The 12,175-nt window shown below is 41.3% G+C and overlaps 1 protein-coding gene across 3 annotated transcripts in view; it reads left to right on the top strand.

Annotated features, from left to right (window-relative positions):
* Window positions 1-11,298, top strand: part of TMEM154 (transmembrane protein 154) — a 32,661-nt gene extending 21,363 nt beyond the window's left edge. For 2 of the 3 annotated variants that reach the window (XM_048508865.1, XM_048508864.1), the window contains exons 3-6: window positions 1,260-1,287; window positions 3,373-3,458; window positions 6,606-6,663; window positions 10,698-11,298. In XM_048508865.1, coding sequence (XP_048364822.1) covers window positions 1,260-1,287; window positions 3,373-3,458; window positions 6,606-6,663; window positions 10,698-10,713 — 188 coding nt within the window. In that variant the 3' untranslated portion in view covers window positions 10,714-11,298. Of the gene's footprint in view, window positions 1-1,259; window positions 1,288-3,372; window positions 3,459-3,498; window positions 3,567-6,605; window positions 6,664-10,697 lie in introns of those variants that run through there. The other variant, XM_048508866.1, reaches the window with a different exon arrangement.
* The last annotated feature ends 877 nt before the right edge of the window (window positions 11,299-12,175 follow it).

The raw sequence follows: 12,175 nt of genomic DNA on the forward strand, positions 1-12,175 counted from the left end.
TCTGCTTTCTAGAGGGGACATGGAACAGAGAGACTAGGCAGCACTCTTATGTTTGTTAATCTTTTGTTATACATGCCAGCAGCATATCCTACAACGTGACACAGGGAAAACAGGGTTCACAATAGGGTTGTCAATTCTGTTTTGGGAACTTCCTGGAGAATTGGAGTGGAGCCTGGGGAATGAGGAGATACCTCACTGGGATAGAATGCCATAGAGTCCACTCTACAAAGCAGCCATTTTCTCCAAATGAATTCCTGTAGTCTGGCGATCATTTATAATTCCAGATGTTCTCCAGCCTCCAACTGGATGTTAGCAACCCTAATTTATATGGAGTGAACAAAGGAGTCAGGGAATGCAAGTGAGTGAGCCATTTATTTGGGATATAGTTTTCAGGTTTTTTTGCCCTTGTGGGTCACAGAACATTGTTCTCACCATAACAGTAGCATTTAATAGCCACAAGACTGGAGAATAGATGTCACAGTTAAGAGTAAATTAGATGTGACAATAGAGGAAGAAGAAGAAGAAGAAGAAGAAGAAGAAGAAGAAGAAGAAGAAGAAGAAGAAGAGGAGGAGGAGGAGGAGGAGGAGGAGGAGGAGGAGGAGTTTGGATTTATATCCCCCCTTTCTCTCCTGTAGGAGACTCAAAGGGGCTTACAATCTCCTTGCCCTTCCCCCACTCACAACAAACACCCTGTAAGGTGGGTGAAGCTGAGAGAGCTCCGAGAAGCTGTGGCTAGCCCAAGGTCACCCAGCTGGCGTGTGTGGGAGTGTACAGGCTAATCTGAATTCCCCAGATAAGCCTCCACAGCTTAGGCGGCTGAGCGGAGAATCAAACCTGGTTCCTCCAGATTAGATACACGAGCGCTTAACCTCCTGCACCACTGTTGCTAAGATCCTCTGCGAGATTTTTTTATAACACTAGTAGCTTTGATGAGAATAGAGCAGGGATTGGAGACACAGTGTTGGTGGAGGTAGGGACCTTTTCCCCTGCATCATTTTACCAAGTTGACATCCAGTCCCTTCACCCAAACATTAAAAAGCCCTGTGTTTATTCAGAAAATTCAGGAAGAGAATGTTCAGTGACTCAGAATATGCAGGTGAGGGGTGGGATCAGTTGGGGCCCTGCTTTTCAGAGTCCAAAATGCCTTGGATATATTTTTCTTATTGTCCTGACTGAGTAGGTGGTATATTAACATGTGATGCCTAAATCTCAGTTTAGAAATTCTTTGTTTTTTAATTATGTTTGCCTTTCATTTCAGAGGAACTGGGGAGTGAAAACTGTAAAAGGTAAGATGTATAGCAATTTCTTGTTCTTCGGTGTTTGATATCCTCCTGTTCGTTTGTTGAACCATTTGAGCTGTGCAGACTCCATTTTGTTACATCGCACGTTTTTGTAGATTAGAGCCTGCTTCTTCAGATGCCACGAGTCGATCCTCATTGTCCTATAATTTTATGTAGGATGAATGAAAGTGAAATACAAACAGCAGGACCAAGCAGCCATGAAATGCAGGAAGTACAGGGCAAAATGTAGTTATATAAGGCTTATACATATATGGCAGAACAAAAACATGCCCCCTGCTGTGGCAACAGCAGCAAGTGGGGCAAGAACGGTATCCATGTGCTCCATTCTTACCTTGCTCATTACTGCCCTCCCTAACCCTGCTCCAACTTCAGTTTTTTGCCCCACCTGTGCAACCACAGCAGCATTTTTAGTGGTCCCTCCCCAGGGCCCCGAACTCCCCTTTCCTCTCACTTTTTGTTTCCCACTTTATAAGGCTACAGGGTGTCTCAGCAAGGAAAGGGGGAAGGGCTAAAAGTGGTAGGAAATGGCATGGCACATAGCGTCAAACTGCTGCTATTTTGAAAGAGCAGCCACCCAGCAGTTTCTCCTTTCAGCCAGAGAGAGAGAGAGAGAGGGAGAGAGAGAGTTTTTATTTTTCCTGGTTCAACAGGGAAAAAAACAGGAGCCACATTAGTTATGTTTGCTTTGTGTACAACATCCTGTGGATCTTTCTGTTTACTGCAGGAGCTTCCAGTTGCTCTGTGTGAATTCAGCCTAACATTTAATCAGGAGAACATCAAGACCATTCACTAGTGTGCAGCTATTCTACAGATTTTGTTCTATATAGTTCTCCTCCGGGGGCCTCCCCAGCCCGCTCCTTGGCCAGGGGTGGGGAAGGAAAGAAGGAAGAGGCAGCCGCCGAGCTCCCTCTGCCCCCCCCCCCCGGTACCAATCCTCTGCTGCTGTCCCGGAGGAGAGCAGGGGGGAGGGAGGGAAGGAAGAAGACCTTCCCACTTATGGCCTCCCAGCGTAGGGAGATGGTCGAGCCCCCCTCCCACCCCAGAAGGCTCTGAGGCTCCCTGGTGGTCTGGGGGGGCAGGCGTCGGCTGACCCCCAGCTGTGCCTCCCCCCACTCCCCCACAGCATGGTGGCAGAGGCATATCTAGGGAAAATGGAGCTGTGGAGGGGGGCAGAAAACACAGATTTTGCCCTCGGCTCCATTTTTCCTAGATACGCCTCTGGCCACAAGGCAAGGAGCGTGGATAAAACTGGAGCATATGGTTGCCAGCCCAGTAATGGCAATCCTTGAGAGATAGGGAGGAGAATTCCTGATGATTAGCATCACACCAACGCCACAATGTCCCTTTCAACATCAGTTCAGTAGTTATGTTGCCTTTTTAACTCTATGTCACCCAAAACTCTATGAGTCTTTCTGTGGTGACATGATGCCAACATTCTCCCCAATTTTGCTCCTGCTATTTCACTGAACTGTATATTGACTCCAAAATGTTTGCATAAAAGTTGATTCATTCTTCCAAAACTAGGACCAACAGCCAACTATTGAGATTCACTCTAGATGTATGGCTGACATAACCATATTGAAAATATCAGTCTGAATGAAAAAAGATCTTAACTACATGGTCCAAAATATCAGTGGTGGAGCTACAAGGGGAAGGGGGGTTGTACTATGCACCGGGTGCACACTTGGGGGTGGAAAATCGCCCCAGGCCCCTCCCCCTCCCCCTGGCACCCCCACCCCCTTCCCACGCTTACCTTAGTTCTTTTCCTTTTCCTATAACTTTTTTAGGCTGAAAAAAAAGGCCTGTTCACAGCACAGGCTAAAAACGGCCTGAGGAACTAGAGATGGGAAGTATAGTTCCCATCAGGCCGTTTTTAAGCCTGAACTGTGAATAGGCCTTTTTTCAGCCTGAAAAAGTTCTAGGAAAAGGAAAGGAAATAAGGTAAGTGTGGGAAGAGGGGAAGGGGGGTGCCGCGGGGGGACATGGAGGGTTGGAAAATATCGACTGCGCACCGGGCGCAGTTTGGCCCAGCTACGCCTCTGCAAAATATAGTTCTGTTTTCTTATTTAGTCCTATTTTTGAAGAAGATACTCCCTCTGTAATGGAAATAGAGATGGAAGAACTTGATAAATGGATGAACAGCTTGAAAAAAAATGGTATGTATCTGATCTTACTTTCAGTCCTTTTCCTTTCTAGTGAAATCATCTCTTCATTCTTTCCCTTGGCTTGGTTCAGTTTCTGAAACATATTTTTGTCTCAAATGCTAAAATAGTCACAGAAGTGAATGCCAGGTAAGGAATTATTCTTTATATATTATGGAGGATGGTTATTTTAAAGCAAGTATTAATCAGCAAATATGTTCATTTGATATGCTGTTGTTTTTTAAAACCTTAAAGATTTTTAAAACCTTTAAAACCTTAGAGATTTTTAAAATCTTCGTGATATTTTAAAGGCATAGAGTTCTTTAAGGTGGCTGCATGTTTTACATATTTAGGAGCTTGTGGTGTACTGTTTCTGTCTTAAAGCAATTATTGACTAATATCTCACAGAACCTTTTATCCTGCATTGTCACCAGGATATTACAGGTGTGTTGCTATGACTACCATTTCCTTCTCTTAGTCTTTCCATTAGTCCCCCTTACCCTCCATTATCTGGCATGCAGTCTTTTGCTTCTTTGTTAAGTGGAGCTTAACGTCCAGGATGGAAGAAGATTCTGCCTGCACAATCATTCTTATTGTGGCTCCTGACCCCTCTTACAATCTCCATGCTTCCTTTCCACATTCACTGCAAACCTCTTGACAGTGGTAATTTGCTGTTAATATGTTAGTTGAAAAGGGCCACAAAATGGTTGACAGAAAGATGGAAGTGTATGCACAAACTCACAAATAGGAATCAAAGGGTCCAAAATGTGAACACTTCTACAGTGCTAATGTGATCTAGTGAACACAGTGTTAGATATGGAAATAGGAGACTTGTTTTGAATCCCTACCTCAGGAATGTTCTGGTGGTCTGGGAATGGTGACTGCCTCATAGCTTTAGTTTTTCACTAATAGTCAACTCAAGGTTGCCAGGTCCTCCCTGGCCACCAGTGGAGTGGGAGGGGGATAGGGTTGCCAGATATGGGTTGGGGAAATCCTGGATCTTTGAGGATGGAGTCTGGGGAGGACAGTGATCTCAGTAGTGCACAATGCCATAGATTTACCCTCCATATCATCCATTTTATCCAGGGGAACTGATCCCTGTCATCAGGCGATGACCTATAATTCTGGAGGATCCTGAGGTCCTACTTGGAGGTCGGCATCCATAAATAAACTGCCTCAAGGGACTGTTATGAGATTCAAAACCTTTGAAGTTACAAAAGCCTTGTATATTTTCAGAGCATGCCCAAAAAGTATCTTCATATGATGGCACAAATGTACCTATGCATTTGCATAATTAGAAAACATTCTTCTTCTGCCTTGTGCCTTGAGCTGCAAAACAAACTTTTGTTTTGTTTGCCAGTCTGCAGAAATTGATAGCTTTTCCCACATGCAGTGGCATCCTTTGGGAGAAAGATTCAAACAGTTTTACTGCCCTTTGGCAATAAAACTGTTTGAAAAGGCCCTGTAAAAATAAATGAACTTCACACCCTGATTTCATATCATGGATTGATGCTGTGATGGACTGCACAGAAAGAGTGAGTTTAAAAAGTGCACGTCTATGTGAAGGCCAGGTTGTTTATGTTCAGGGAATAAATGCCTAGGAATAGGGTAAGCAACCTCATTTGCTGTCCTGCATTTTGATTGGCTTAGCAACTTGATGACATAGAGAGGAAGGAAGATAACTCTCTGACAAGAAAAGCTAGAGAAGCTTTTGGATTTTGGATTCCTATATTTACCTTATTGCCTTAACTGAGCAAAACATATCTTTTCTGAAGAGTAGTTCAGTCAGTGTATGTTAATCTGACTGGTTCTATTGTGTCAGCCTGAGCTGGAAGCAAAATTATACCCAGACAGAGAGAACTGGTGGTAGTTTATTGAGTGGGTGCAGAGAGGTGGAAAACAAAGTCCTATCTCAGGGGGCCAAATAAACAACAAGAAAGGAATAGGTCCTCTGAGAGGGAAGAAGAATTCTTGGAACCACTTAGTATGGCGTATTTGGGGCTTTTGCCTTGTTTGGTTTAGAGTTTCTGAGTGAAGCTTGTGAGCATACTGAGTATGTGTATCAATCTGTTAGAACCCTGTGAAATAAATCCTTAAGCCAGAAACAACAGAACAATCTGCAGAAACGGTACCATCTAAAGAACATCTAAGCTTCTGAAACTAAAACTGAAGAAGCCTAAAAGCTAAAAAATGAATATCAAAGCTCTTGTATATATGTTTTCCTGCCTCTTTTCCTTCCATCCAGGTGAGCTTCCATGTTAATAAACTTTAATTCTGTTTGGTGTGAACCTGCTTCTATATTATTGTGAGCCTTGGAAAGTGTTTTGCCAAAAAGGAAAATAACAGGCTCATTTTCAATTTTTGGAATTACCTCACACTACCAATGAAAAAGCTCAGGGCCTAAAAAAAGGCAGGAAATCTAACAAGCCTCGTCAGAAGGTAGTTAGCCTGCCTCAGTGAGTTGAGATGGTGAGGGGCTCCACCGCAGATGCTTATTAGTGGAGAGGGTTGTATGCAGACAATCACATTAATCTAGTTACTTAATTAAACTCTTGTTTCAAGTCATGTCTGAAACCAACCAATGGTATTTAGGATTATTTCAGTTTTCAACACCCTAACCTTTAGAAGCTACAAAGCTACGTAAGGGTTCACAGGAAGTAGCCAAAGACTTTAAACTTCTCTTTATGTCTGATGGATGGTGGGAATGGGCATTGATCTTGTCTGTGGTCTTCAAAGTGGGCATGCAACACTCAGTTGATACTACTTGATGGGTGCTACCCAGCAACAGTATTAATAGGATAACAACACAGATACCCGCCAGCTGGAATAATCCAGCAGAATAACAGATGTGATAACAAACAATTGTAAGATGGGTCATTTATTATTATCCATTTTATTTTTAGCTTGTGACGAAGGCAAAGTATTAGAGATGGGCAGTGTTTATATATACAGAAAGCACTAAAATAAATAAAACAAAGGTTACTATGGCTTCCGACACATTCACAGAAGTTTTTAAAATGGGCTAATGGCTCTAGACATAATATTAAAAATAAAAAATGATCTCCTCCAGGAGTCTACCATGTAGTCATTGCTATTCAAATTGAACACACATTCCAAAAATTCCTTATGCTAACCATTTCACTGTCTCCAATCTTTTCTTAGCGGAATGTGAATATCTGACTCCTGTGAAAGAAGAAAAGGACCTGAATGCAAAAACCAGGTACTTACACTCTTGCAATTGTATTTCTGAAAAGGACATAGTCAACTTTAAGAGCTCTCAAATTGTACAATGCTCTCTGCTGCTTTATTGTTGACTCTAAAATTCATTTTACCTATTGTTATATAATTCTATTATTCTTAACACAGAATGGAATTCCATAAGAGTGTCAGTCCCACTTGGGTCAGTCTTCATAAAGTCCGCGTAGCGTGATAATCAAAACCTGTGGGTTAACGCAGCTGCAGCTCCCCACCTGTGCTATTTTCATATCCTCAGACTTAGAAAATAACAAGAGAAGTATAAAGCATAAGCAAGAATAACAGCTGTAAAATAATGGTGCCATTATCATACAAAACCCAGCATGATTAAAACAAAATGAGGAGATTGGGGAAGAGATGAGCAATTGGGAGAGGAGCATAAAGGTCCAGGCCAGTAGAATGCCATCAATGTAGCCTGTTATTGTCTTCAATTATAGGCCTAGTGGAACAGCTCTGTCTTACAGGCCTCCAAAACTGGGAAAGATCTATCAGAGCCCACATCTCCTTAGACAGAGAGAGCTACCAGGCAGGGGCTATGGCTGAGAAAGCTGTGGCTGGATGGGAACAACTGGATGGTCTAGGTCACTCACAGACTGCTAGTGGAGACAGGTGATGTTAGTTGGATTCAGTTAAGAATTTTCCCAGTCTGCTCCACTCCATTTTTGATGGACTTAATTTCAGGTGGCTCTGCTTAAGGCAACCCCCCAATGCATCTGGGATGATGTCTGATTGACCATCCATCAACAGGAAGAACTGGGTGTCATCAGTGTACAATGGAGCCAAATATTGCAATTTTGCAATGGAGCCAATATTTGTTCCGTGAAGATGTGAAAATGGCCTGGGGTATGGGGTTGGGGGGAGGCTGAAATAGCTTCACCATAAACTCCAGAGTCATAAGTACAGAAAGACCCCAGTAGGTCTGGAAGGCACAAGACTCCCATTGCTTACTTGATACACAGTCCTCATACAGAGGTGTACCTAAGCAAACTGGAGCCCTGGGCAAAGCATGAGTTTGATGCCCCCCTCCCGCAGCGTGACCAAACAATGATTTTTTCCACCAGGTTGTTTCAAAGTCACCATCATATTATAGGACATCCCCCAATTCATAAATCTGAACACAGCAATGGGCCATGCCACACAGCAGAAATAATTTTTGAAAACATTTTCAGAATGCTTTAAAAATGTTTTATTACTGCTATGAAAACATTTTATGGTGTTGTATCCAGTCCCCCCAATTGGGGGAAACAGCATCACTTTCAATGTTATTTAAACTGGGGACCCCAGATTCTCCCTTTAAGATGGATTTAAAAGGAGAATCTGGGCTCCCTAGTTTAAACAAGTGATGCTGGAATCCACCCCCAAACAGCATCATTTCCCATGGTGTTTAAACTAGGAGCCCAGATTCTCCTTTTAAATCCATCCTCCTTTTAAATCCATCCCACCACAAGGTGGCGCCCTAGGTAGCTGCCTACTTTGCCCAATGGGAGGAGCGCCACTGCCCTCATATCATGCCCAGCAAAAGAGTGAACTTTGTAACGTGAATATTATTGCTGAGAGGTGTTCTGTTTAGCTCTTTGTAAATTCTAGTGAGAAAGACATGTTAATCTCTTGGTATATTAAAGACTTTGTGAAAGAAAACTTTCTTGGTCAACAGTTACTTCATAAGATGTATAATATGAAATATATTCTGGTGATAGGGAATCCAAATAGACAAAGGATAGGAAATGTAGATTGTGCCATTTCTTATCAGCTTCATGTAATCCTCTACTGATACTGTGAAGCCTATTGATGAGTTCTAATTTAGCCCTTTGTCTCTGGAATCTCTCCAGGGAATTCATGAAGAAGAGCCAACAACTCCTTTCATCACCACAGGAGTTAAATTACTTACACAACTAGGTTAATTTTTCATCAACTACAATGAGTGGTCAAGACACTTATATTGTGTCTTTTAAAAAGAAATGCCACACTTTGCATTTCACAATCTTCCCCCTGTATGTATTCCTGATTTCATTTGACAAAGTGGTCTTTGGCCCAGAAAAGCTTATACCACAATAAATCTGTTAATATTTAAAGTACCCAGAAATTTCTTTCCATCTCTTTGGTTAGATTCACAGTGATCATTCTCTTGTGGAAATTCAAATGAGGAGATTATTCCTCATGAGCATTTATATTTCTGACAGACTAACTGGTTCTACACAAACTATTATAAATATTTAAATTGGCCTTTGTTCAAGATCTGCATGACAAAAGCAAATATATTTTTCAAAGGAAAGAAAAAATTGTCCAATACTTATAACCCTGATTTAGTTTACTGTGAAGTTTCCTGTGAAGTTAACTTGCCATCCCAGAATTAGCTTTGTCCCTTCAACTCCTCTGCCTTCTAAACTATCCCATTTTAATATACTTCCATCAAGTCACAAAAGTCCCTATGGTGATTAAAAGACCACAATGGATTTTTGGGAGGGAAGTGGTAATCCATGAATTTACCTTCTGGTAATACGTTTTCAGCTACAGTTTGCCAAGAGACGTGTGAACACTGTTGATTAATCCTTCATGAAAAGGGTGGATAGAAGGAAGGATCACTATTGCCACTAGATGGCTCTACTTTATTATGAATGATGATAATTTTAGTTCGATGTAATTTATTCCATTAAATTATCATTAAGTGTTTTGTGCTAAAGCAAAGACGTTGTCAGGTAAAAACCAGTGCACCTGAGAAGACTGCAGCAGAAGATGTGAGACCAAATATTTTGCTACATAACAAAGGATCAACCATGCAATTCAGCTTCAATTTGCTCTTCTATAATCCCATTGATATTGAGTCTAAGTAGTCAATTCATTTCTCTACTAAAAGGTGTAAAACTTAGAAAAAATATGGAATGGTGGAACTGTTAGTTATTAGAAGCAGCTTAATGGAATATGGAGACAGGCTATCATGCAAGGTTTGATCCAGCTGGTTTGGTGATTAGAACATGTTTGAAGTATGGCATGGGTCTTATCGTAAAATTAGGACTTCAGCTTTCCAGCCCTTGAAAATGGAGTGTAGGGCAAAAAAGGCCAGTGTAGCCAGTAGAAGGAAATAATGACCATGGGGAAAGGGCAAGTGGCAAGAAGAAGCAAGAAAGAATATGGAGGATGCTTGAAGAAAGTTGGTATAAGAAGTCTAAGCTGTGGCTTCTGTTGTTATTGAACCAACATGAAAATCAACAACTCCTCTCACAGTGTAATTACATTAAATTGGAGCATAGCAGGGCTCTTTCAGGGTATTCTGCAGCACTAAGAAAAGTTCAGTTTTGCTAATCCTCCATTTGTGAACAAGACAAATGGGTTAATGAAATATAATCTATAGAGTTTTCAGGATGATAAAGCAAGTCAATGAACGTTCTATATTGCAGATGTGAGGACAACAGACTGCAGATAGTTCAGCTTGTAAATTCATGTAAACAAATGCAGAGCCCAAGAAAGCATTACTACCTTCCTGTCTTTAATGTCAGTATGCTTTGAGCCTGTTGCTGGCCGTTGGTGCCCCAAACAGATGATTGTGAGACTTGGTGATAGAAACAATCCTAAGCATTTGGTTAGATCTGACCTATGTGTTGGCAGCCTGAAAAGAGCTTATGGGGAAAACCAGATTTGGATAGGGAACAAACTGTTATTCTGCCAGTGTGTGTTTTTATAATTGTGTAAGCAAACAAAGCCATTAGTGCAGCAGACAGACATTTTATGATTAAGACAGCTAACACTGAAGAAATGTAACATGCTTCTTTTCTTTTGTTATTAAGGAGAATTCTGTACAACTCAAGTATGTGCACAATTCTTCTACCAATAGAACATAGTCCAATAAAAACACATTATCACACTAATTCTACAGAACCAATCTGACATCAGAACTGTCTAGTCTAAGAATACCACATGGAAGAAATTACTAAAATGTTCAACATTTTATACTCCAAATGTTATGATACATTATATTTATTATTTTAAATTATATTTACACAGTGACTGTGAATCATGAAGATGACACTACCTGATTTAAAAGAAGAGACACACCAAATTTAGATTCCTGAGATCCTGCATGGCCAGGACATGAATCTCAATGTCCATCTGCTGCCAAAAGGAATGCATTTGGCTGTTCCTGTGATTATTGTTCATCCTAATGACAGCATCCGTTCTGCAGAACAGAGATCCTGAAGTTTACTGATGTGCAATTCAGAAGAAGCGTGTAGAAAACAATCTTCTTGCAGACATTTTTCAGAGCAATTCCCTTTTTTTTCTTGAAAATATGTATGGTCTATTTGTAAGTTTGCCCATTATCAGAGGCGTATCTAGGGAAAATGTAGCCAGGTGAAAAATCTGAGCCCCCCCCCCCCCCCCCGCCACACTGTATGGGCGCCCTCCCTCCTCCACCATGACCAAACAACTTTTTTTGCACCAGGTCATCTCATCCGGGGGGGGATGGAGGGGGAGGAGGATGGGGGGAATTTTTGATCCCATATATCCCCTGGGTGATATGCCCCTGCCCATTATAGAAATGTTCACTTGATTTTGAAATGTTGAATGAATCACAGTAGTTATGTACTATTAAAGTAACTTAATCTCCTTTCTGGTACTTATGGTAATACCTCATTCAGCATTTGTACTGATGAATCTGTTAGAAATCTTGGAACAAATCTGATATGAAGTGACAAGTCATACTTGTGTCCAATATTACAAATTATTCTTTACAACGCATGGCTCTACCCTGGAAGTCTTTTGATTCTTTGTAACATAATGAAAAATGTAAAAGCAGTATGGATGCTGGGGGCTATGGTTGTGTCTTCAGAAAGAGAGAGAGGGACTCTGAACATGTCCTGTTTTTGTATGAGGGATCCAGTTGCTGAGGAGCAACTTTAGCTCAACAGGTAATTTAGTAGAGGCCTTCCTTTCCTGAATCCCAGTGACTCTTGCAGAGTAACATTCCTGCTTTGTTATGGAAGGGATGAACAAAAATTTATTAAAGGAATAAGAAAGTCTTGGTTCCTGTACACTCAGGCTGAGCTGTCATTCTCTACCTTGGGGAAGCTTCTTTGTCTGTTGTATAGTAATATTAGCTGATGTCTGAAGGCATGAACTTTAGGTTGAATACTCCAGATTCAGAAATACCTGGAAATTTTAGGGTGGAGCCTAGCAGAGTTGGCTTTAGGAAGGGAGAGAATCCTTAGCAGGGTACAATGCCATCCAATCCACCTGCCAAAGCAGCCATTTTTTCCAGGAGAAGTAAAATGAATGTTTTAAATAAATAAGCAATTTATGTAATAGTCTGGAAATCAGTTGTAATTCTGGGGTGATTTCCAGTACCACCTTGATGTTAGCAATTCTATCTACACCAAATGTACGGGCCTGGACATTTCCCCCTGCTAGGTCTGAACTGTGGTTTTGCAGTGTGTGTACTCACTTTTACAACAGAGTCAACTTGAAATGAGTGCCAAACCTACCTG

This window comes from Sphaerodactylus townsendi, linkage group LG10 (genome assembly GCF_021028975.2).
Source record: "Sphaerodactylus townsendi isolate TG3544 linkage group LG10, MPM_Stown_v2.3, whole genome shotgun sequence".
NCBI lineage: Eukaryota > Metazoa > Chordata > Lepidosauria > Squamata > Sphaerodactylidae > Sphaerodactylus > Sphaerodactylus townsendi.